Genomic DNA, 24,226 nt, shown 5'->3' with positions numbered 1-24,226 from the left:
GAACCGGTTCTTTGCTTTTCCACACAATAAACCTGGCTCTGGGCCAGAAAACGGGTTCCAACTCAGCACCAACTTAGCGCTGGTCCAGAGATAAGAACCGGTTACGTCTGGTGCTGGGGGGGGGGGGGCGTGGTTATCATGACGTTCGAAAACAAAAACTTCGGACCGCCATTTTTAAAACACCGATCAGCTGTTAACTATAGACAGCTGTTAATGTTAGCTTTGGCAATGGATGGGAAACAAAAACAACCGTGGTCTGTGGAGGAAACCAACGCTGGCTCTGTGGTCCTCCACAGAAATTCAACATAAACTGGATGGAGCTGTACGGACGAAACCCGTCTTCGAAAGGCTTCAAAATGAGATGTCTGTTGCGGGTTACCAGAGAAGTACGGATCAGCTGATAAACAAATAAAAAAATTAAAAAAAGATTATCGGGATCAAAAAAAGGAGCTTGGGCGAAGTGGTAGTGGCGGTCAGCAAAGAAGATCGCCATATTTTAACGTCCTGGACTCCATCCTGGGGGACCGGCCGGCATGCCAAACCACCGGGGCGCTCAACTCCGCCACAGCGTTGTTAGAGGCGATGGTGAACGGAGAGGCAGACCGTCCCAATGCTTCAGGTGGGTCTTAAAATGTTTCAATTTCAATTATGTATTTTTAACTGTGTTGCCAGCTAGCGTTATGTCTTGTTTCTATGTTATATTCGCATGGTTAACATTAGTTCGGTGACGACAAGCAAAGTTTAGCAAGCTATCGCTAGCAAGCTTAGCTAGCTTGTTACCGTAGCTAAACGTTAATTACGGCGTATTAACGTTAGGCTACGGGTTGAAGCCCGTTAACGGTCGGTAGCTGGTTAACGTTAGCAGATAAGCCCGTTTACAGCGACGTTATTGTTCATGTTCTGGCACAATGTTTCTGACAGTAGTAGTAGTAGGCTAGTAGTAGTAGTAGTAGTAGTAGTAGTAGTAGTAGTAGTAGCTAGAAGGCTTATAGTGACTGAAAGTGTGATGTGAGATGCTGAACAAAAACTACAGGCTGGTTTAAAATAACGTTAATTCTTTTAGTCTATGCTTCAGATTTTGATTTGAGCGTTATTCACCAACTAAATGTTCTGGTTCTGCAACACTTTTAGTCAGCAGGGAGGTTTGCTCACTGATAAAATAATAAATACATCAGGGGACGATTACGGGAGCAAACACAACCGCTTTTATTTACTGTTTTTTTGAAGATTCTTTTTTAAATTTATGAAACTTAACAGCAGAGGTCTTACTGTGTATTTTCTGTCTTGAATGAGCATTATAAACTAAACCTGCTCCCTGTGTTGGTTGTTTATAGAGTTGTCTGTTACTGGTGAGGATGATGAAGATGATGACACAGAGCTACCACCACCATCACCCCCCCCACAGGACTGCAGCTCGCCGGTCCCATCTGCCTCCGTGTCATCACGGCAAGCCAGACGAGGTAAGCTATTTTGTGCTGTGTATAAAGCGTTTCCTTAATGTTTACATGTTCTACATTGCCTTATAGGTTCCATTTTGTCCAACAAACATTTAACCTGGCCTCTTTAAATGGTCAGTGTGTCTACTGAAACCATCGGTAGGTCCACTATGGTCAGCATGCAGGCGCTTGGTTTGTTTGCAGTTAGATTAAATGATGGCAGCCAATATAAACCAACTGGAGCTTGTCTGCAGCGATGTGTGGACTTGTACTGGTAGTGCACAGGTATATAGATAGTTTGACATTGTCATATAATCACACATTTTGGTTTGGTTTGTTTTCTACACAGGAAAAAGCGTGAACATGAGGAGCTGTTGGACTACATGGAGAAGGCTGACGATAAGTTCCTGCAGCTCAACAAAGACATGGTGGAAAAGATGGAGGCAGACACCAGCGCTCTGCTGGGGCTCATGGGGCGCATGGTGGCAGTGATGGAGGCGCAAGCACAGAAATAATTAACATGTAATTTATTTATTTATTTATTTATTATTTGTAACTATTTGATTGTCTATGACAATAAACAAATGTTTTTATATTTAACAACATTCTCACCCTTCCTTATTCCAACAAGTCAGATAACACAATACCAGACTGGTTATTCATTAAAAAGATAAAATAACAGTTTTGAAAATGTGAATGTGAAGTGCAAACAATCCTTATTTGGCACAACACACATAGGCACAACGAGTTAAAAGATATAATTTAATGAGTGTATTCCACATTAACTATCTATCCAAAGTAACAGGGATTATCAACAGATACATATACTATACAACAGGTAAAAACATTGAACAAACATGTGAAACTTCCCCAGTTGATTACTGACATTTTTTGTATTGCAAGTTTTCTGAAATTTTCTCCTGTCAGAAAATGAGGCTTTTACTACTGTAAACTTTCGGTGCATTTAGAAACAGGCAACTGGCAGTAATGATGTACAACAATCACTGTAAAAAACTATCACTCCTCTCTACTGAAATAGTTGATTAAGGCTGCTCTAATATCTGCCCCTCTGGCTCACCATGCTCAGGTACTGCTTGACCTGGAGGCTGAATGTGTAACTGCCCGTCTACACGCTCCTCCATGAAATTGTCACCATGCTCTTCACAAATATTATGAAGCACACAGCAGGTTAACGTCATTTTCTTGCTGAGCTCCAGCTTGCAGTCATTTCTTTTGAGGAGACATCTCCAACGGCCTTCAACCTTCCAAAAGCCATCTCTACAACCGAACGTGCACTGCTCAGCCTGTAATTGTAGGTGTGTTGTTCAGGTGAGAGTCTTCCAGTGTCGGAGAAGGGCTTCATAAGCCAGTTCTGCATTGGGTAAGCAGGGTCACCGATGAGGTAGTGTCCAACATTAATGCCAGAGATGATCTTTTTTTCTGTCCAAGTAATTCACCATCACTAAGTTGATCCCATAAATTGACTGCCTTAGCACTCTTGCGTCATGCACACTCCTGCATAGCCCACACACACATCCCAAAACAGGCCTCTGCCGTCCACAACTCCTTGCAATATTATTGAGTGCCACCCTTTCCGGTTAAAGTAGTCCCGGGGATACTCCTCGGGGGCAATGATTGGGATGTGGCTTCCATCTATTGCACCAACACACTGTGGTATTCTCCAGCGGTTATGGAAGAAGGTGGCAATTTCAACCAGCTTAGCAGCTTCTGGGGTGGTGATGTGTTGAGGGAGCAAGACCTTTATAACGGAGTCACAGAAATCCTGAACACAGTTAAACACTGTGCTTAGACCTACCCCAAAAAGGTGGCTAATGGTCCTATACTCAATGCCAGTAGCCAGCTTCCACAGAGCAATTGCAACACGTTTTCTCACTGGAACAGCCAGACGGTAGTTGGTGTTCATTCGGCCCATGAGAGGCCTGACCTGACCACATATGTATTCTAATGACTCCCGGACATTCGAAAGTTTTGAACAAACTGTGTAGGGGTAAAATCTGGCACAACTGTGTCCCACCAATAGTGTGATCGGTGGTATGCCCAGACCACATGTGTCCTCCTCTGCCTCGCCCTCAGCCATAATACAACCTGCAAAAATAAAAGTCAGTTGGTTTGTTAACATGTATGCTTTGATATTGTACAGTATTACATCCAACAATAATAACAGGGGTTTTACTAAAAAATTAACAAAATTGCAGCAACATTATTTTCAGATTAGTGTGAAGATTTATGTTGAGATGTTTTATAAAAAAAGATTGCAAAATTATCAAATTCTTTTTGTTTACATTTCTTATATTAACTAATAGGCTTTTTCCCCTTAAACCCTACTGCCCAACATGTACATGCACGTCCCTGGCTGGCGATATCACCGTTAACATGACAGAGAAGATGAGACACAATGGTTACAAATATACATTGTAACGCTGGCTGCACAGATTATGTCGACGATACGCTACAATTGACACACACACAACACACAAACACACACACACACACACACACACACACACACACACACACGCTGGATGTATGTTCTACATGGGTAAATGACCGGACTATAATAAGATCACTTCTGCTTGTAATCGCCGACAACCAGGACAATTCCATAGTGGTTGGTAAACCGGAACATTTTAGCGTCCCGAAAGGCTTTCTTTGTCGGAAAAACTGGGACTGGCCCGGTCAAAACCGGAACGTCTGATCACCCTAACGGTGTTTTGCTTGACGCTACTGCTGTTGCCATCGCTAGCTAGCAAAATATGATAATAAACGTTAAATCATGGGAGATAATTACCTTTCTCCTTGAACGTGTCCTCTGTCCATAGCGGTCACGAAGAGCTGTCAAGGCCGTCTTTGAATTCCAGTGTGAATTTGTAAAGCCAGGAGCAAAAGTATCGGTATGTAGTCCTCCATTATTGTTGATAGTCATAACGCGTTGTTATGACAACGGAGGTGCTTGCAGTGACGTTGTGACGTAGCCCTACTCTGGCTCTCGAGGCTGTGGAAAATCAAGCTGGTTCTTAGAAAACTGGAGAGTAGAACCAGCACGAACTAGCACTAGCACCAGCCCAGAACCAGCACCTGGTTAGCCTTGTGGAAAAAGACCACTAAGGTCTATATAAAAGAGACTTCAGATACAGTATTAGGGGACCACTACGGTCTATATAAAAGCATCCAAAGAGCACCATGTCATGGGACCTTTAAGCTCAGAGGTTTTTCTTGCTCTAGGAGGGCAGTAAGCCATGCCCCGCTCTGCCCCTCTCCCTAAAGTGCTGCTTGTAGTTATGAGTTGTGAACTTGGACTAAAGAGCTGCCAGTCTTTCTGCAAATGATCACTCTGAAGAAGGTTTTTCTGTTTTCTTCAATACAAAAAGTCATGACTGCTACAGGTCATTTCAATACTGTAAGTCTAATTAATGAAAGAAAGATATTTTTTGTTATCTTTTGTGGATAAGAAAACACCCTGTCTAGAATCCTCCAAAATGTCAGATTGAACAGATGTTGTACATCTCTCACCAACAGTTTTTATATTTTATTATAAATGAGACCTATTTAATAAGATTCCATAGAAAGACCCTAAATATCAAAATATGACCTCCTGGGTTAGTCAGGGTACTCCTCTAGTGTGATGCCAAAAACAATATGAATTTAAACATGTATTTTCTTTAAGGAGACAGTTTATAAAAATGATTCCACAGAATATAACTATATAATTTAAAAACATATAGTGGATTCTAGATGAAAAACTGTTCCCAACAACATTCGTGGATTGTGTTGACTGAGTGGGTCATGTTTTAGAAAGAAATGTTATTGCTAATAAGTAATTTGGCAGAGATCTTGAAAACTTGGCTGATAAAACAAAAATGTCTAAAAGGTCTAGCTGTCTTGAATTTGGGGCCGGGTATGATCACTGATCACTGAAATCATTATTATAACATTAACAAAGACATTTTCTGGTGCCTCTGAAATATCATGATACTTCAAATGCATCATCATGCAAATGATCAAACTGTGAGGCCAAGTTAGCTCAGTTGGTAAAGCGGGCGCCCATATAGAGAGGTCTCCCCTCTTTCATGTCTTCAGCTGTCCTGTGGAAATAAAGGCCTAAAAATAATAATTATAATCTAACTGCTATTCAAAGTTATTAACTGTGCTCCATTTTTTCCATTAACAATCATGTCATTGTTATACAATTCCACTGAAATTTGAGAAATGAAACTGACATGAAACAAGGGTCATACAACTTATTTACCCTTCCCCTTCCTCTTCCCCTGTTTGAGTAAGAGCCGAGCACCTTTTCCTCCAACTGCACCTAGTAGTTTAAAGCTGTTTCACTTTATTATTTTTTGAACCTGTGTTGTTATGGTTTTGGTGTTTTTGTCTTGTCTTATTTTGGTAGTCTGGTTTTCTGTCTTGTCTTGTGATTGTGTTGTTCTTGGTCTTGTCTTGTATGTGTTCGGTTTCCTGTTTTATTGTGATAGTCTGGTTTTCTGTGCTGTCTTGTCTAAAGTTACTTCCTGTGCTTTCCCGCTCTTGTGATTACCTGATGTCTTCCACCTGTTTCCCAGCCCTTATGTCACCTGCCTCTTGTTACCTCCTTATTATTATTACCCTGTGTATTTAGTCTTTGTGTTCCCCTTGTCCTGTGTCAGGTCATTCTGTGTGTTTTGTCTCCTGTTTTGTATTCCTGCGTGTTGGTCTTCCCTGTTTGTCGTTCCTGTTTTTTCTATTTTTGTCTTGGACTTTATTTTGCCTTTGGGTCCACCAATCTCCAAACTCATGACATATTATACGCACAATTATTTCTGAGAAATCATCTGTGATGTCTGCAGTATAAGTAGCAACAGAGAGGACTTCAGACTAAGATACTTCAGGCTAAAGAGTTTTCCAAAAAGTTTGTTGTTCTAGTAAACACGGGCGATAGTCTCGTACTACGTTTACATGTGGCTGGCTATTTTTATAAACGATCATTTCAACCTCTCCGGTTTCAAAAATAACATTGTGCACGGCTGTCAGTTTTCAGGAAAGTGTTCATTTACACGTACTTGTAGCTGGAGAGATGCTACTTCACCTCCTGGGCAATGGCAGGTGCCCTTGAGCAAGGCACCGTACCCCCTAACCGCTCAGGGCGCTGGTCCAGCTGGCAGCCCCCCCACTTTGACCTCTCTCCATTTGTGCATGAGTAGGTCCTGAGCATGTGTGTGTATTTCAGGCCTGTGTGTAGTGATTACTAACAAACAGAGTGTACATTGTAATTTCCCCACTTAAATTAAAATTATTATTGTGTATATGTGCCAAGAGCATGCCAGACCTATGGGTGGCAGTGTAACAAGAAGCTCAAACCCATGTCAACCAATCAGAATCACTTCCTCTCTCTTCTCTTCCTCGGCTGCCCAAACCTCCGTTTGTTTCAGTTTACATCCAAACAAAGATCTGAAAGATCTCCACTGGCTAGAGTTTTTAGAAAGACTCGTTTTCAGGGGCAAATTCTCCATTTGTGTGTAAATGAAGGGCCCAAACGAAGGGAAATGTCTCCGGTTGTCAAAATAACCTCAGCGACCTGTATGTGACCCGATGACATGCTGTCAAGATTGTGTTTAAATATAGACCGTTAGTTTAGGCTTCCATCCACATCTGTTGTGTCCCTGTGCATGTGTCCCCATACAGCAATCATTCCTGCCTATACCCAGCTTGGGCACAAGCAACCTTGATATAATTTAGAATCAACTCCCCATTACTAATTGTGTTTGATGTTTTGCTGATGACGTTTTAAAGAAGTGTGCAGATTGTAATACAGAAGTTTGACTGAGAGAGAAAGAAGAAGAGAGAGTAATGGACCAGAGATTTAAAATTAGCTTCACCACAGGGATGCACTACTATCCATACATTACATTTCTATAGAACATTGTGATCATGATGGCAATTTGCACCAAATGGAGGAAAAACTTTCTTTGTGAATGAATAATGTACTCTAAATAAATAAATGTTCTTCCTTAAAATACCAGGGGCATAAGTATACACACCCCTATGTTAAATTCCCATAGAGACAGTCAGAGTTTTATTTTTAAAGGGCAGTTATTTCATGGATCCAGAATAAAGTTCTCCTTGGCCTTTGGAATTAAAATAGCCCCCCCCCCCCCCCCCCCCCCCCCCCCCCACAACACACACACACACACACACACACACACTCACATCACCACATACCCTAAACCATACCATAACTAGAGACAGGCATGGGGTACTTTCCATAAGATCATCTCTCAATGCAATTAAAACCAGCTATTAGGCTAACTGAAATAAAAGCATGGCAATCTCTTGGTGTGGTTAAGATTTTAAAGATTTTGGCGATTTTAATTACAAAGGCCAAGGGATGCATTGTATCCTGATCCATGAAATAACTGGCCTTTAAAAATAAAAATCTGCCTGCCTCTATGGGAATTTAACATAGGGGTGTCTATACTCATACCCTTAATTAAGGCATTAAGATCAATTTCCAAGATATTTTGTATTCCTCTTTTTAATCAACTTAAGCAGCGGTTTCTTTACTCGTGAGCAACACTGTAGGTCAAGTATGACTGATTGCATTGTCCCATTTGTATGAGCAATACCAATCTAAAGAAGCCTTGTACTGTTGAGAACAACAGGGCGGCTGTAAAACCTGAGATGGAGAAATTTGTCAAATTCCATTTTTGTGTTTTGGGGAGTGTTAAGGGGCTGGCTGTGGTGAGGTCAGCGAGGGTGCCTGGCTCTATGATGATGACTCATCAATCACTATTCACACGACACAGAAACCTTTGCTTCTCAAACTAACAAGCTCCCATTACACTTCACTGCATTGGATGAAGGAATCTGTCTCAATGCATCAGTCTCTGTCACATAATGAAAGAAAAATGTCTGTGGACATAATGTAGGAGGCTTTAGAGAACAACAGACTCAGCATAAGACACAACTATTTGTTTCATGTTACATTGTTTTAATGGCGCTTATCTAATCCACAACTGGGCTCAGTGTTTGTATTCATATTTAATGCCTGCCTGACTCTGAGTCTAAGTGCATAGGAATACATTTGAATATTTAACAAATGCCTGGCCAAACGCTGCTACATTTTAACATTTGAAAACTATAGGAATAGCCGCTAATTGTGAAGTGCAAATAGGTACTGCCTGTAGAGCTGCAAAGATGAATTGATTAGTTATCATATTATATATATATTTTGATGATAAATTCATCAGTTTGAGTCTTTTTCTAGAACAAAAAAGTAAAACTTCTCTGATTCCAGCTTCTAAAATGTAAATATTTTCTCTCCTCTGTGACAGTAAACTGAATATCTTTGAGTTGTGGACAAAACGAGACATTTGAGGACGTCATGTCGGGCTTTGGAAAACGCTGATCGTCATTTTTCACAATTTTCTGACAATAATAATCGATTAATTGAGAAAATAATCAACAGATTGCAGCCCTGACTTGTACTGTACTCACTGTAGCCTTCTTTCATATGCCCTTGTCTGCAGACATTACACTGATACGATCTGACAACTAATGAGAGAGGACAAGAGAAAGTGACCACATGATGTCAAGTACAGTAGTCGGCAGAGGTTTTAATCAACACTGACACCGAAAGGGAGTCCGGAGACATTTGTGTCTCTCCCAGTGAGCCCACTATCACAAAGACTGACAGGAGACAATGCGGCATGCAGGCGGTGTCTGCAGGCACAACATGCACTGCAGATTTTATAAAAAGTCGATCAGTGCACAAGCCCGGGCCCCAGCCTGAGTCCCTTATCCACCTGCAGTAAGAGCTACAGAGTGACGGAAACAGAATGCCAATGACTTTAGGGCTGCAACTCACAATTACTTTCATTGTTGAATAATGTCAAATGTCAATCAGTGTTTCCCAAAAAGTCCATGATGACAAATGTCTTGTTTTGTCCACACCTCAAAGATATTCAGTTTACTGTCACAGAGGAGAGAACATAACAAGAGCATATTCACATTTAAGAAGCTTGATTTAGATCATTTCTACTTGTTTTTCATTATTTTTAAAGCTCTGAATGTCTTTACAAGACAATGGAATCTTGATGTATGATGATGTGGATGTGTTTTTGGAGTGACCGTTTATTGAGAGACACAATATTTCGTTTTGTCCCATTGACTTGTTTGTAGAGACCATTATGTGCATACTCAATCATAATAAAGAAGAACATATAAAAATGTATGTGGGTATAATAACATCTAAATAACAGGGATGTGTGTTGCCTTATGTTTACTATAATTGACTTGGTAGTCAAGGCTTCATTAATCTTTGGCCTGTAACATGTTTGACAGGGTAAACCTTTAATAATTGCTGTAATTTGGTGTTTCCTGGAAGCCCTGCATCCTCTGGGTTTATCTTTGTATAGTGCCAAACACTCAAAGACACAAACACTCAGAGAAACAACATAGTTCGCTAAAAATAAGGATGACGTTTAAGTTCAATTGTCAAAAGTTTTACATGTGAAATAAGACCGTTTGACGCTGTTTTCCTTGCATTACTGATGTAAAACCGCGAAATGTTGCTCATAGAGTCGCATCTAACATTAAGTATGCAGTGCACTTATATCATCTCTGTTATGACTATATCTTTTTTTCATGAGGTTATGTTATGTGCTACTTATGATGCATGTACAGAACCTAAACAAAATGCCCTCAGACAGTGTAAGTGCTGTTCAGGAAAATCCATTTTATAGGAGGGCAAATAGTCAAATGATTGGCTGTGATCAATCTTAGGCGTAGACCTACAGTACATACACTATAATACGTCAACATGCATAGCAGCTCCTAGTCTGAAAATTAGGGAAGTGATATAAAATTTAAAACAAAGTTATAACATTTAAATATATGTTTTCATCGTGTTGAGCACGTTAATACCTACAGTTTGGTTCAGTATGTATTTTCCCACATGGGAAAATTGTTTCAAGAATACAGTACATGCCGCTTTAAATCCGTTTAATAAACCACATTTTAAAGGACAAGCCAGATAAAAGATTTCAACTGATATTGAATTCAATCATATTTGGATTGTACCATTTGATTTCAGAGCACAAGTTAAGAAAATAAACCCAGAAAAAAAGTCATAGACCTGATTCACGTGAGGGTGATGTAACCTGTAGATGGACTTTAAATCAATGAGAAAATAATAATGAAAAATCTATTTATAAATCTGTCTATATGCTCTTTTGTCTGGGTGCACAGTAGAGTTTGAGTCCCGCTTATTTCACCGCGGTATATGGTATTACGTGACTAATTAAAAATGATGACGTAAGGCTCAGACGGCGTCACCAAACTGTTGGCATGTGCCTCCGCAGTTCAGAAAGTGAATACCAAACATATATACTAATACTGAAACACCATCTCATTAGGTCGAAACCCCAACTGCTGCCAAACTGCAGAAGTTGTGTTCTTCTCCACACTGTCACGTGATGACAACCACACATAAGCATGTTGAGGCACTAAATAAAATTATATTTAATATGTAATCCTATCCTATATAAGTGTATTGCAGACCCGCGGTATACCGTATTACCGCCCAACCCTAGTGCACAGCATATGATATAGACAATAATTAGGGTCTGCATTCAAAGGCTGTATCTAGTCATTTTTAATGTACAAGTTGTATTCTGGCAGATGACACATTGTCATTAGTTTTACAAAGAGTGTGTTATGGTCGACTAAGCAGCCTTGTTTGTAACACAGTTCTTGAACACGTGCTGCCAGCCTGGTCTACCTATATAATACCGGACATCCTCTGAGACTCCAGTTACTGTATGAGACAGACATGTAAGACCTGCTAAGTATCTGCCCTCAGGCACAGCATCCAGGGCCGTCTGCAACCTCCCTGTGACCCAGTGCAGGCAGCCAAGAGAGTAAAACAAGCCAAACATATCCATCTACAGCACTCATCAAGCATGGGACTTTTGAGATAGTTTTACCCAAACCAAAGACGAGCTATATCCCAGAACCAAAGACCAACCAGTCTAGGCCTGAGGTGGGAAACTGATGCATTGGCTGTTGCTGCAGTACAATGCCACACAAGGACTCACAGAATGACATAAGCAAACAATACGCTGATTCACATGTGGCTCACACAGCTTCCCAGCAATATAGCTCATACATATTCAGATCTGAAAATCATTGAAAGATCACTAATCCTCTAAACAAAAGAGCATGTATGCCTGCTTACAGAGCCCAGCCCTGAGACTGCAGCAGAGATGCCCACCTGCTACAGAGCCTACAGCCAGGGCTGCCTAGGAGCTAAAATGGAGAAGCGTGTGGGCTGGTTTCAGGAAGCATTAAAGAATCAGAGCAGTGTTTTGTGCAACAGTTGCTCTTACACAAGGCTGAAATACATTTTTCTTTACGTTTTCAGTGACAGATGAAGATGAAAAAAAAGAGAATACATCACACCAAAGATGAATGGATCTCTATTTACCAATGCTCAGATGCTAGATGGGATGGAGTAATCAATTATTCATCTGCGCTCATCTCAGTTATTGTATTATTTAGGAATCCAGATGATGGAACAAGATGAGAAGGCAGAAATGTATCATAAAAAGAAGTGAATAGCCAAGACTGTACTCACATGGATACCCAGCAGGAGGGAGTGGAGTGTCAGCATTGCAGGCCGTAGCGAAAGCTTCCCATTGTCAGTGTCCCAATCTTCTACAACAAAATCCACAGACCGGGCGGCAGAAAGGAAAGGGCAGGGTCTGTCTGGGAGAAGAAGGGGACAGTAAGGAAGAGGCGAAGGGAAAGGAGGAGATTAGGGGAGTGGCTTACATGCAGCATTGGTTAGTTGGCTGATGGGAGGAGGTGAAGAACGCAATGCCATATGGAGGGGGTAGGGAATATGCAAAAGAGTTCAAATCTCAGGAACTGACTGAGGGAGTCCGTCTGGTGCAAAGGGGTTTGGCTTCTTTAGATACCGCCCTGTTCCCATAAAAGGACAAAGGATGCAGTTTATTACCTTTAAGCCTTGAATTGATAGTGTGCAAAGACAAGTACAAAGACACAAGGAATAAACTTCTGAATAATAATAATAATTTACTTTAGTTCAGTGATTTGAAAGTTCCACAGCATGTTTTATGTTATATTCTATGCCTACATACTGTTAGGTCCCCATTTCTTGTATTTTTAACTGTAGAAGAAGAAGGGAAACTGCTTTGTAGAGTCTATGACGGAAGGGAAATGGGAGGGTGCAGGAGAAGGCAAAGACACAAGGGGGGTCCTGTTTGTTCTGGTCTGGATGCTCCAGTTATTTGGGTGGAGTCCAGTGGTGGCGGTATAGGGGTTAGGATCAGGGCACTTGATGAGTCTATTGAAATATGTAGGCTAATAATAAAGGCTGTGTGTATAAGAAAGAAATGGAAGTGCAAGAAATGGGGTATTCGAAGAACAAAGCAATTCGAATTCGAAAACTCAACGAATGGAGTGGGGGATGGGTCAACAGATGCTCTAGGTAATAAAAAAGAAGATAACAGAAAGGCATGAATGGAAAAAAGATGGCAACATATTGTAATGTGGATGCACTGTGTGGGGCTGCTGTGGAGTTGCAGGTGGGGGTGGGGGGGGGGGATGTTGAGGGTGGGGCTTGGGTGAGAGGAAAACACAGTCATCTCTGGGTTTTATTCTGCAATGTGGAGTTGCCATGGAGACTGCTTCCACCGTGGTTTAGTCAAGATGGCTGTTGCAGTCTGGCGGCAGCAGAGAGCAGGTCACACAACACATCCTGTAGGAACCTAAACACTGGGACTCAGTGGCTAACAACAGGGTTTGTAACATGCTGAAAATGGAAGAATCCACATTCTAATGATTTCACTTGTACATTACATAACATCCTTATAATGGGTCAAATTTGCTAAGGCTCATTATTCTTTAATAGGTTATCCCTTATTGAAAAATAACCATGGTTGCCTGCAGCAACTGACAGCTGACAGGTCCTGGTAATAGATACCAGAAAACATAATACAATCAAATCATAGACAGCGTGATACAGAAGATGTATCACATTTCTAACAAAGGATGTAACACCACAAATAATCATTAAATATGGCCAGGGAGCTTTTCATTTTTAGTATGCTGCGTTATTACACATTACAAACATTGAAGAGCTGTAGGACTGTTTTTCTCTATTTTTGCATATAAATGTGTAAAATACAGGTAAATACTCTTGGTTGGAGACTGATTGCCGTGACCTTACGTGATTCTCTATTATACTAAAAATGGGTATTCATCATTTTATACAGTCTATGGTATGCATACATATTTATTTACAACTCGGATTTGACAAGTCGTGATTCCTATACATATTCAATGGCAAAGAAAAATATAGAAGGCATTCAGATCACTCCAGTTGGTGTTAACGTTAGAACAAAGCTAAACAGGTTATAATCATTACCTCATTGTTACACTTTAGTTGGACAGCTGGACCCTAAAAAGCTTAATATCATAACCCTGGTGTCAACTGCTAAGAGATGCCAGTAGCTGAAGTTATATTTTGAAATCCGAGCTGCATTGGCACAAGCTGTGGCCTCTCTGACCCCTTATATCTGATCTTAGCTAGTGGAGACATGGGGGCTGTTTCCTAGAAGCAGATTTACGAATCCTACTATGGCCACGCCAACACCCGCCCTTCAATAGCAGCTTGATTGGTTGGGGTTAGGCTTCGACCTCGACCTGTAAATGTAGGCATGGACGCCTGGCCAATAGTAGTGTGTGAATGCTATTGAAGGGCGGGTCTTGGTGTGGCCATAGTAGGATTCGTAAAATTTGCTTCCTGGAGCAGTGTCCACGGGTAAATGAGGGGAGGCCGGTTCCCTTCCATCATAAATGACCAGCAGGTGTTGGCCCTTCAAGCACAGTAATCTCAAGTTAATTTGGGATCAGCATTTTTCACTTTGACACAGAGTCCGAGGTTCAGCTCTAATAAGACACAGGCTGCCTTCAGTAACGCTGACCCATTTGAGCTCAAAACAGAGGCTGAATTGAGCAAGACCCTGAAAACATTCTCCACCATCTCCATTTTTGATGGGATTCTGTGACAACAAAACGAAGATAATTCCTCACTGAAAAATAACAGTATTGCATTCAAGCATGCAGCACAAGTAGTTTTATCAAAGTATCAAAAACAGCAACCAAACCAGGATTTTACAGTGTGAATTCTCTCACACTCAACATTGACTTTCTCAATACATTCTGCAAAGCTGTACAATTTCAATCCAGACAAAGAAAACACACCAAGTAATGTATCCAACTGAAGAGGAGATATTTTCATCAGATAACTGTTTTACAGTGACTGGGCCTACAGTTCTTTTGTTTACAAGGCAATGCACAGATCGCCTGGAATCAACACCACCCATATTCTCTGAGCGGCAGTTTCCCATGTTACTGGTAGATCCTGCCATCTAGTGGTACAACATACAAAATGGCCTTTCCTCAACCTTTCCTTCTCCAACCACTTTCCTTAAACCATCTCTCCTTTTCTTAACCCTCCTGTTGTCTTCGGGTCAAATTTGACCCCCTTTTTCAAAAGTTTCTATAATCAGAAATTTGGGTTTCTTTCAAATAAATGAAACAAAGGAGTAACGTGGATGGTTCCCAACAACGCTTCTCACAAGTTAAATAAATAACCAGTTCACTACTTTCATTAAATTTGGGTGTTTTTTGTCAATTTTATATTTTTTTGGAGAAAATAAGTAATTGATAAAAGAACCTGTGTGACAAATAAAAATAAAAAAATGACAAAAAAGACAAACGTCCATAAAAGTGACTAAAATGTGAACAAATGTAAAAAAATAAGTGATAAAAATGTGAAAAAGTGACAAATGTAAAAAAAAAAAAAAATAAAGCTTTAAAAATGTGGGCAAACAAAAATTTCAAAAGGCTCAGAAAAAGTAGACAAACATGACAAAAACAGAGGAAAGACACAAAAGGAGCCAGGTTTCTATCCATACGGTTTTTTCTGAATTAAGTGATATTGAATGAAATATGCCTTATGGAAACAGTAAAACTCGGATAGAAACACACTCCCAGTGGATGGAAATACACTTTCACCGGCTATTTTCGCATGAGTTTTTTTTAACCGAACTTCAGATAATTCGATTGACAAGTAGATGGAAACTTAGCTAGTGTCAAAAAAAAAAAGACAACCAAAACGTTGATAAAAAGGTTTTTCATTTTATATTTTGAGTCAGAAAAACAACAATTTGCAGGTTGGCTGGAAGACAACACGAGGGTTAAAGACCTCGTTATCAATTTACAAAGTAACATTAAATATAACATCATCACCATGCGGAGTTAATTACAAGTAACACTGCAGTCACATGTGCTTCCTTGACATTAAATTGTATATCTTTGAAAGCCTATACACCTGACCCAGTGCCTTTATGGGCAGTTTCCTTGCTGAGTTTTCCAATGTCTCCAAGGCGTTTTAAAAAGCTAAAAAATACTCCAGTGTTTTCAGTCTTAATCCATGAACTCCTGGGTGGAACACTTTCACTATTTCCCTGCACATGGTTGCCTGTGGGCTCCAGTGATTTGCCCACTTCCTTTTGATCTACAAGACCTTCCTCTGGAACATGGGTTACAGAAACATTTGGCTTGCTTTTCTTCTCTGCTGATGGAGAATTCTGGTCTGGAGCACCAGATTTTTCAATGTTGTGAGATACGTCAGTAAAGTCAAACACTTGTACTGAGGGATTTTTTCCTGCACCCTCTGTTGGCAGTGTCCCATTCTCTCTTGCCACAGGATTAGGAGTTCTGATTGGAAGTTTAGCGTACAGATTATCTTCCTCTTCCTCTGTTTTAGGGACTACGGTAGAAAGAGTATGGCGCCGGACAAGGTTAAGTGTTGAGGTGGATTGAGGATCGAGCAAAAATCGAACTAAATCCTGATTGGTTGGGTCTCCAGGATTCCCCTCTGTGTCCTCAACGGTGCGTTGACGAGGCAAAGTGTTAATGGGACCCGGAGATTTCAGATTCTCCTGAGAATAATCCCCAGATGAGACACTGCTACGGCTCTTCTGAAAGTGCAAAACCTTTTTAGATGCTTCGCGCAACTTATGTGCCTCCTCTTCATTATTATCCTGTAGATCCTCCTCACTCCCGTCAATGATAGCTGAGAAAGATCTGCCTGAGGCGGAAATGCTGGTGGACTTATTAGCTGGATGTGCAGAACCTTTAGAGTCCTCTTTCCTGGAGGTTTTCAACACCTCTTCAAGAGGAATGCCACCTTTTGTTTTGTTGTCCTCATTATTAGACTGGGCTTTCTTTAGGGAAGAGTTCTTGGTGAGTTCAACTGCTGAATTCCAGTCTTTTCTGCCCATGTCCTCAGCTCTAAAAGAGCCTTCTCTTTTTTGATTTCCAGTGGGGAGGTTTGCCTGGGAGGTTATTTCTGATAGACTCCCGTTGTTGGGGCTGCCACTCGTGGGGCTTCCATTAGTGGATGAGGGCCATCCCGATCTCCTCCGAGAGACACGTTTGGTTAGGAAGTTCTGTAGTATGGATTGCAATGCAACTTCATCCATTTCCTTGTCTCTACTGGAGCAGGTAGCTGTGGACCTGCGCTTGGTAACATTCTGCAACCTGTCTCTGTGTCTCCGCTGCACCTCTACCCCCTCTCGAGCCTTGTTTTCCTGCAGAAAAATCACACAGTTAATGGATCAAGCAAAAATGATTTCTTTTTTTTCCCCATAGCTCATCCAAGTACAGAAGACAGGCTTACCTGCATGGCTCGCATAAATTTCTCACAAAAGGAGTTGAAAATGGAGCAACATTCCTCCAGTTTGAACTTGTTTGGGGATTCACAGAAGTACTCTGCCACAGAGTCACTCACTGACTGCAGTTGCTGAAGATCAATTTCTATTTCTGACAAGCAGACCTCAGCGTCCTGAATGGAGTCCAAATCAAAACATTAGAACTTGTAATCACACAAAAAATGCACACAAACTGGATTCCTCAACAAAAGGTTTCTTCACCTTTAAAAAATCATCCATCTGTGCCTTGAGGTCTTCCTGCTTCAAGGTGTCTGCTTTGGCATTTTGGACCTTCTTCACCTGCTTTTCAAACTCTGCTTCAATTTCCCCTTTATTCATTCTAAGAATAAAAGAGATACAATCTGACGGTACAGCAAAGAAAAAGAGGGATCAAATATGCTGAGTAGGGGTGCACCGATCCAATATTGAGACCGGATATCGGCCCCGACATTGATAAAATAGCTGGACCTGGGATCGGAAAAATTAACAGATTAAGTCTTTTTGTTTTCTCCGTTGCAGCACATCCTACGTAATTCAAAAGCAACACGTGTGTCGCATGCTGGAAGAGGTGAGTTAACCGTCAAGCAACATGGAGCGAGCCAAAGAGTCGGCTGAGTGGAGATGCTGCAGGCTCGCGACGCCGACTAGTCCGTCGGCTGTCTGCAAAGTAAATGTTTTGAGGGGTGGCGGTAGTGCTGCAAAGTACAATACTACCAATGTATTCAAGCACATCTATGCAATTTTGTCTTAGGTAAGAAAGTAATGTTTAGTTAGGAAAGTCTGGTGCCTTTAGTCTCTTCCACGTGGTGGAAGGAAGGTATAAGGTGGAAGGTATACAGTTCATTATTTATTCAACAATGGTATCGGATCAGTATCGGGTATCAACAGATACGCAAAGCCCAGTCATCGGTATCAGGACTGAGTAAGTCGGATCGGTGCATCCCTAATGCGGAGTGCCTGTAAAGGGGATTGTTTACCTTGCTGCAGCTTCAATGTGTTTGAGTTGGTCTGTAAAGTTAAGCAGCCCCCCATCCGCCTTCTGAGCTTGCTGTGGTGAATAGAAACATTTGTATGAAAATGACATTACAGATACAGACTCTACATTGCAATCAGATAAAGTAATAAAAGCTACTTGCCATCACGACATAATGCATAAGATTCATTCCGGGTTTGTTTGCTTTGGTGTCCACTAACTTCAACAGAGAAGCCATTCGGAAGCCAATTGCACTGCCTGCATAGCCACCCTGAGATCAAATGAATAAAATGAGGCTCAGAGATGCACAAACACATAAGAAAGTCACCCAAGACTCCACTATCCCATGATATACACTCACAGCATTCATGTAATTTCCGGTCTTCAGTACCAGGCGGATGACAGAATGGAGTTGATCAGACTCCAACAGCTCTAAAAGAAGACACACATTGTGAAGTCAAAGTCTAAATGTGTTTACAACTCTATTTTAGCTCCGTCTTATCAAAATCCAGGAAAACAAGCATTACCTTTTCCAGCTGCGGTCAGAGTGCATATGGATTCTTTCATTTCATGCATGAGGGGGAAAAATTCCTCTTTGAGCACCAAGCTGCTTAGACGCTCTCTATAGCTAACAGACACAGGGTTTCCATCATTAGTACAACTACCACTGACATTTAACAAATGCAATATATGGAATTACATTCACGTTAGAGCAAGACCGGAATATCTGCAGGCCAATATTATACAAACTATCTGCATTTATAATGGCCGATTAATGAATATTTAAAAATGAAGATGAAACACCCTTCAACCATGTCATCGGTGTTGGCATGGTGGTGTTTTTTTTTGGTTATTGTGTATTTGTTCAAAGGACTTTAACTTTCATATCTTAAGTTTGTATTTTTATTGCATTTTATTATTTTAGTGAGGACTAAATTACAAATAACTGTTAGGGTTTTTTGTTAAAATATATACTGTATATCAGTTGATGTTTGGGAATATCAGATTATAAAAAAAAAAAAAGGTAGCTCACCTGGGAATCCTGACCAGCATTAGCATGAACAGATCTGCTTCTGGGAGAGAAAAGTGGTCGCCCTTAAAACTGACCAGCTGCTTCTCCTGATGTAACAAAAGCACAAGCATTAAAACCAGATTGTGTCTTATGAGGTAAAATTACAAGCAACAAGGTTGGAAGATTTACAGAATACATTAGACACACTGAAATATATGTAAGCAGGTGTCACAAGTACCTCTTCTTCCTCAGGCAGCAGCTTGCACAGCTCCTTTAGTTTTCCGCAACCAAAACTGAGACTACTTCCTGATTTAATTTCATCAATCATGACTTTTACAGGCCTGTGGAGTGAGGTGGAGAGACAGACAGGGTTCAGATCTTTAGTCATTAATTATCTTGACATTTTTGTTAAGGGTTAGGACTTCCCATGAGCAATGTGTGTCTAAGTTAATACCACACTTTTGCTTCTTTGAAAAAGTTGAGCTGCTGACACCAACATGCCTGAACCTGCTCAAACAGCTTTACAAAATAGCAACACATCTGATATCATTCACAAGAAAACCACATGCTGTGCCGGACATTACAATAATTGAATATTCTTTACCAAGAGACATATTTGGAGCAGAGGATAAGAAAACGTATAAACAAATAAGGCAGTCAGAAGCACAGAATAGTTAATGCATATGTTGTTTTGCTGTTGCTGAAATCTGGGCAAACGTTGAAGCCATCATTAACAGTTATAGTGTTTATTTCCATTTCCTGTAAGATCTGTTTCAAATGCCAAGTAGCTTTAGACAATACATTTACATAACCTCTCATTATTGTTTTCAGAGGGTTACCAGGGAGTTAACCTGTTGAAGCTGTAGAACAGTGCAGATTAGACCTGTCAGGACATGTTGGCTTCCAAAGGTTTGGGAGTATTAACACAGTACACATGATCCGCGGTAAAAGAAAGAATTTAAAAAAATAATTGCTCTGCGCTAGCTGTGCCAGTGGGGAGAGAGGTGGAGACAACTCAGAGGAAGCGCTACCCTTGGCGTGGCGCGCTGCTCGAAACGGCCTCTTTGCTGCTGACTCATTCAAGCAATAATTTACATTTACATTTACCTGCGCTGCGCTTAGCCTCTTAAAGCGTAACTCTCGCCAAAATGCAACCTTTGTGAATGTACCCGAGTCAAACTTTTGTTCAAAAGCATGATTAGGACGAAAGCGCCACTTTTAAGATTTACTGTATTCTTTTATTTTTTGGTCAAATGGCCTTTTGAATAGGAGTGCTAGGGGAGCTTTACGCTAGCCTCAAAATCGTTATTTTTAAAACACTATGAAGACTCAACATAACATGAAACTTTGCTTCAAGTATCAGCAGAGGCTGTACACATGAACTCAAGCATTGAGAACATTGTTGGTGTACACAGAGTTCACTAAAAAGAAAGGTTTTAACAACTCACTGCGGCTGTTGGATTTTTTTCGGTTGCCGTCCATCTAGCAAGTAAAAAATTACTCCAGGGAGGAGAGTAAAGATGGAAAGCTCCTATAGCTAAGTTTCATTTAAATGCAGGGATAATTTGTTGTTTTGTCGTTAGTGAAAAACAATATTGACCTTGCAGCTGAAAAAGGAGCCTCATAAGAATGACATTTCCCGCTATGGAGTCCATTCATTTGCATTCGGAGATCGCCTGTGTTTGACTGGGGAAACGGCGGATTGCGTAAACAACAACTGCTAACGTGAGTTGTTCAAAACCTTTTTTAGTAAACTCTGTCAATCTTAAAAGCAACGCTTTTGTCCTAATTGTGCTTTTAAAATGAAAGTTTGGCTTTGGTACATTCACAAAAAGACCCTAGGTTGCCTTTTGGCGAGAGTTACGCTTTAAAAAAGGTGCTCTAAGCGATGTTGGGGGACGTTACTTCTTGTTAACATTCAAAGTATTTTCAAACAAAACGAGACTAGCTTGCCCTCCCTCCTCCTCATCCTGTCCCCTCCCTTCAGTGCTTTTGCGCACTAACCCCCTACCTCGCAGTTTTACCGCTAATCATGTCTAGGCGGCGGGATGCAGTCATGTTCCAGAGTGATCTGCCTGCGTCAGCCGGTGTTATTGTACAGTGGGACATGACGAAATAATTGTGCAAACCAAATCACACCTTAAGGAGCACTACCACTGACTCACCGCTTGAATTGCTTCAGGAAAATTCCCATGTTCATACTTCTCTTGGAGCTGAGGATGGAAACCTGGGAAGGCAAACAGAAAGACCTGGATATAATCAGCTAGTCATTTGATAATTAAACTAGATAGATAATTAAACTAGTGGTTTCACTACTGGCTTGGGTGTCTTTTGTGTCAGCTTAAAGAGAAGTCTAAGTCTAAGTCTAAGTCCAAGCAGAAGTTGATTCCAAAGGTTAAGGAATCTTAGAAGTGATTGTATTGAACAATCCGGACAAAGATACCTGTTTGCATCAGTGATACATTTTCTCAGTGTCTGTCTTGGGAAACAGGACATAGGTCAAAGTAAACACTAGGTTTTAACCCACCCAACGACACCAACTGATCTACAAAAGCAATGACAGTGAAGGTGATGAATAGACATGGTCTGGTTTAAGACTTGCCTTTAAATTAATGGCAATAGATGCAGTTTATTATAAACACTATAGCTCTACTAACGAGCACAAGTAGGATACTATGCAGAATTGTGCTGTGTGAGGACCCAACTATACCATCCTTTAGCAAACAGAAATTAAGAATAATGAGACTCCACCCTTGTACAGAGTGAATCAAAATCAAAATGAAATGTTCCCAAGACACATTATTACTGTTCTGGCAATATAATTTCCAAATACATACATTGTTTTTCTTCTCTTACAAGGGAAGAGTTAAAAAAAACAATGTTTCCAAAATATCATAGTCCCACTCCGTTAAACTTACATGTAATGTATGGCAGCGTTTCCTCTATGTTGATTTTGTAGTGGCGGCCCGCCATGGCAAAATTTCTGACGCACAATGTCATCACGGTTATCCTGCTGACATAATGCACCCACCCCCCCCCTTGGCTGCCGCTTGCATTGAAATTTAACAACAAGTAGAACTATTGCTAATTGGGCCCGCCCATTTTAACTCCACATACTGTTGTGTTCATGTAGTTTATTGTCAAATGTTCACTTTGTTCCGAGTCGACTATAAACCAACAGCTGGTCTGTTGTTCGGACAGACCTGCCCCCACTGCTAAAAAAAATAGGAAGGACCTATTTGTAATGAGCCCAACAGAGGAGATCTACATCTGATACAGATCGCTGTTGGTACAGGCTTTTCGGTATACACATTGTTTCTTCTTTATCTCAAACCACATACCCAAAATGAATAATCAATCCAGGTCTACAGGAGTTGAGATATGGAATCTCAGCAGTACACAACAAATACTGTCTACCAAACATTTCAATCTATTGCTACAAACCCTTGGGGTTAAAGTGTTACTCTGATTCAGCGAAGTGTGACACCTGTGTCCTGTGGCCGGAGAACTCACCATAACCCCTCCTGAGGCAGCAGTTGGCAGCCCCCTCAGACTCTGGCGGTTCTGGGCCTTGAGTTGTTGCTTGCCCTGCTTGTTGCTGAACAGCTCCTCCATGTGATCAGTGTCCAGCTCGTACTCCCCATCAGTCTTATCTGCTGTCCAGATGTTGTGCTTTCCTATCACAGTGTGTTGAGGAAGGGTTTCCCAGTTGAAATTGCGCATTGTGGAGCGCCGGAGCGCTCCCTTGGCAGTGAGGCCCGAGCCATGGAGGGATGGAGGGAGGCCTAGGGCTGAAGGTGGAGGTGGGGGAGGGGGCGGCGGAGGGGGAGGAGGCGGTGGAGGAGGCGGTGGAGGACCTCCTGGTTGCATCTTTTGTCAAGGACCTCTCAGCAGGTTTGGGACACAGTCATGGTCTCAGTCACACACACAGACAGGGCTTTAGGTCTGTCTAAGGAATTTGCAGTAAAATATAAGCTGTTATAAATGACTTATTTTTATAGGATTGTGATGTAGCCGTTGTGTTGGAGGGACTGGAGGTCCAAAATGTCGTCCGTTAGGATGATACATTCAGGCTGAAAGAACAGGGTGGAGACAGTTACAAACAAATCCCATAGTTTATGACTGTAGGCAACCGTGATTAGCAATGGATAAGGTATTCACTTTCTCCACAGTTAAATAAATGACTGTAGAAGTGCTTCAAAGGGTTGTCAAAACATTTTAATAATCTATGATACACTTTGGAATCATAATGTAGCAGCTATTCCAAGTCTATCACACAATTTATTTGTTTTTATTGGATTATTAGTGGCACTTTAGGACGTAGGCAACTATACAGATATTGTCATTGAGCATAGAAACCTGTTGGGCTAAAAACATTAACATATACATAACTTTAAATAATAAAAAAAAAGCTATGTAGCTTGTAAATGTTGTGTTTAATTCTGCATCCGGCTAACCTGACCCACCTTAATAATCTATAAACTAGCCTACTAAAACCACCATTTCTTACACTGTTTGCTAATATACTTTCTTTATCAGTTATGGTTTAGGAAGTAAAAACTTACCTTCGTGTTAGACTCAACTGTTGCCTCATTTTACTGCGTGTCTATGTTCCTATTCCTCCGTTGTCGTGTTGAAACTTCCCCATCAAAAGTAGAGCGTGACAACAATTTGGAGAGTGTGTCGAAACTACCTGCGTGAAAAGGACACGCCCAGGTTATAGCCATGGCCGCTCACACCTACGCAGCACAAGGGAAGGGATTAGCTCATGCTGAGGTGCTCCTGGTATGTTAGCTAGATGTTTGTGGCCGCGCTGTTTTTCTGCCCGGTTGTCATGAAGTGTGCAGTCCACTATTTAGACTCTTCCAGCGTGTCAAAGAAAATCGATTTTTTTTTTAACCTTCTGTTGTCCTCAGGTTAAATTTGAACCATTTTCAAAAAGTTTCTATATTTGGGTTTCTTTCAACCAAATTTTCAACAGAAATGGATGGCTCCCTACAAC

At 41.0% G+C, this 24,226-nt stretch overlaps 2 protein-coding genes across 3 annotated transcripts in view; both read right to left on the bottom strand.

Moving 5' to 3' along the window:
• Positions 1 to 12,340, bottom strand: part of LOC116674535 (tripartite motif-containing protein 3) — a 30,480-nt gene extending 18,140 nt beyond the window's left edge. For both annotated transcript variants that reach the window (XM_032506963.1, XM_032506968.1), the window contains exon 1: positions 12,070 to 12,340. The gene's annotated coding sequence lies outside the window, so the exon portion shown is untranslated. The remainder of the gene's footprint in view (positions 1 to 12,069) is intronic.
• Positions 12,341 to 15,296: 2,956 nt separating this feature from the next.
• LOC116673691 (FH2 domain-containing protein 1) lies at positions 15,297 to 24,010 on the bottom strand. The gene is made up of 12 exons (XM_032505914.1): positions 23,790 to 24,010; positions 22,738 to 23,297; positions 21,390 to 21,451; positions 19,463 to 19,565; positions 19,246 to 19,331; positions 18,740 to 18,840; positions 18,574 to 18,644; positions 18,376 to 18,483; positions 18,217 to 18,287; positions 17,462 to 17,579; positions 17,209 to 17,373; positions 15,297 to 17,119 (listed from the first exon to the last, which is right to left on the bottom strand). Exons 2-12 carry the CDS (start codon positions 23,092 to 23,094, stop codon positions 15,848 to 15,850), a joined length of 2,514 nt encoding a protein of 837 aa, XP_032361805.1. The 5' UTR covers positions 23,095 to 23,297; positions 23,790 to 24,010; the 3' UTR covers positions 15,297 to 15,847.
• Positions 24,011 to 24,226: the final 216 nt, after the last annotated feature.

This window comes from Etheostoma spectabile, chromosome 3 (assembly GCF_008692095.1).
Source record: "Etheostoma spectabile isolate EspeVRDwgs_2016 chromosome 3, UIUC_Espe_1.0, whole genome shotgun sequence".
In the NCBI taxonomy this organism is placed as follows: Eukaryota; Metazoa; Chordata; class Actinopteri; order Perciformes; family Percidae; genus Etheostoma; species Etheostoma spectabile.
This window is presented reverse-complemented; position numbering and strand designations above follow the sequence as displayed.

Bases quoted from the DNA above. Each gene is read 5' to 3' on its own strand.
- LOC116673691 (XM_032505914.1), bottom strand. From the start codon at position 23,094: ATGCAACCAGGAGGTCCTCCACCGCCTCCTCCACCGCCTCCTCCCCCT. The intron at 19,332-19,462 runs GTACTTGTGACA...TTGTTACATCAG, and splicing joins TGCTGCCTGAGGAAGAAGAG to GAGAAGCAGCTGGTCAGTTT. The intron at 17,120-17,208 runs GTAAGCCTGTCT...ATTTTTCTGCAG, and splicing joins AATTTATGCGAGCCATGCAG to GAAAACAAGGCTCGAGAGGG.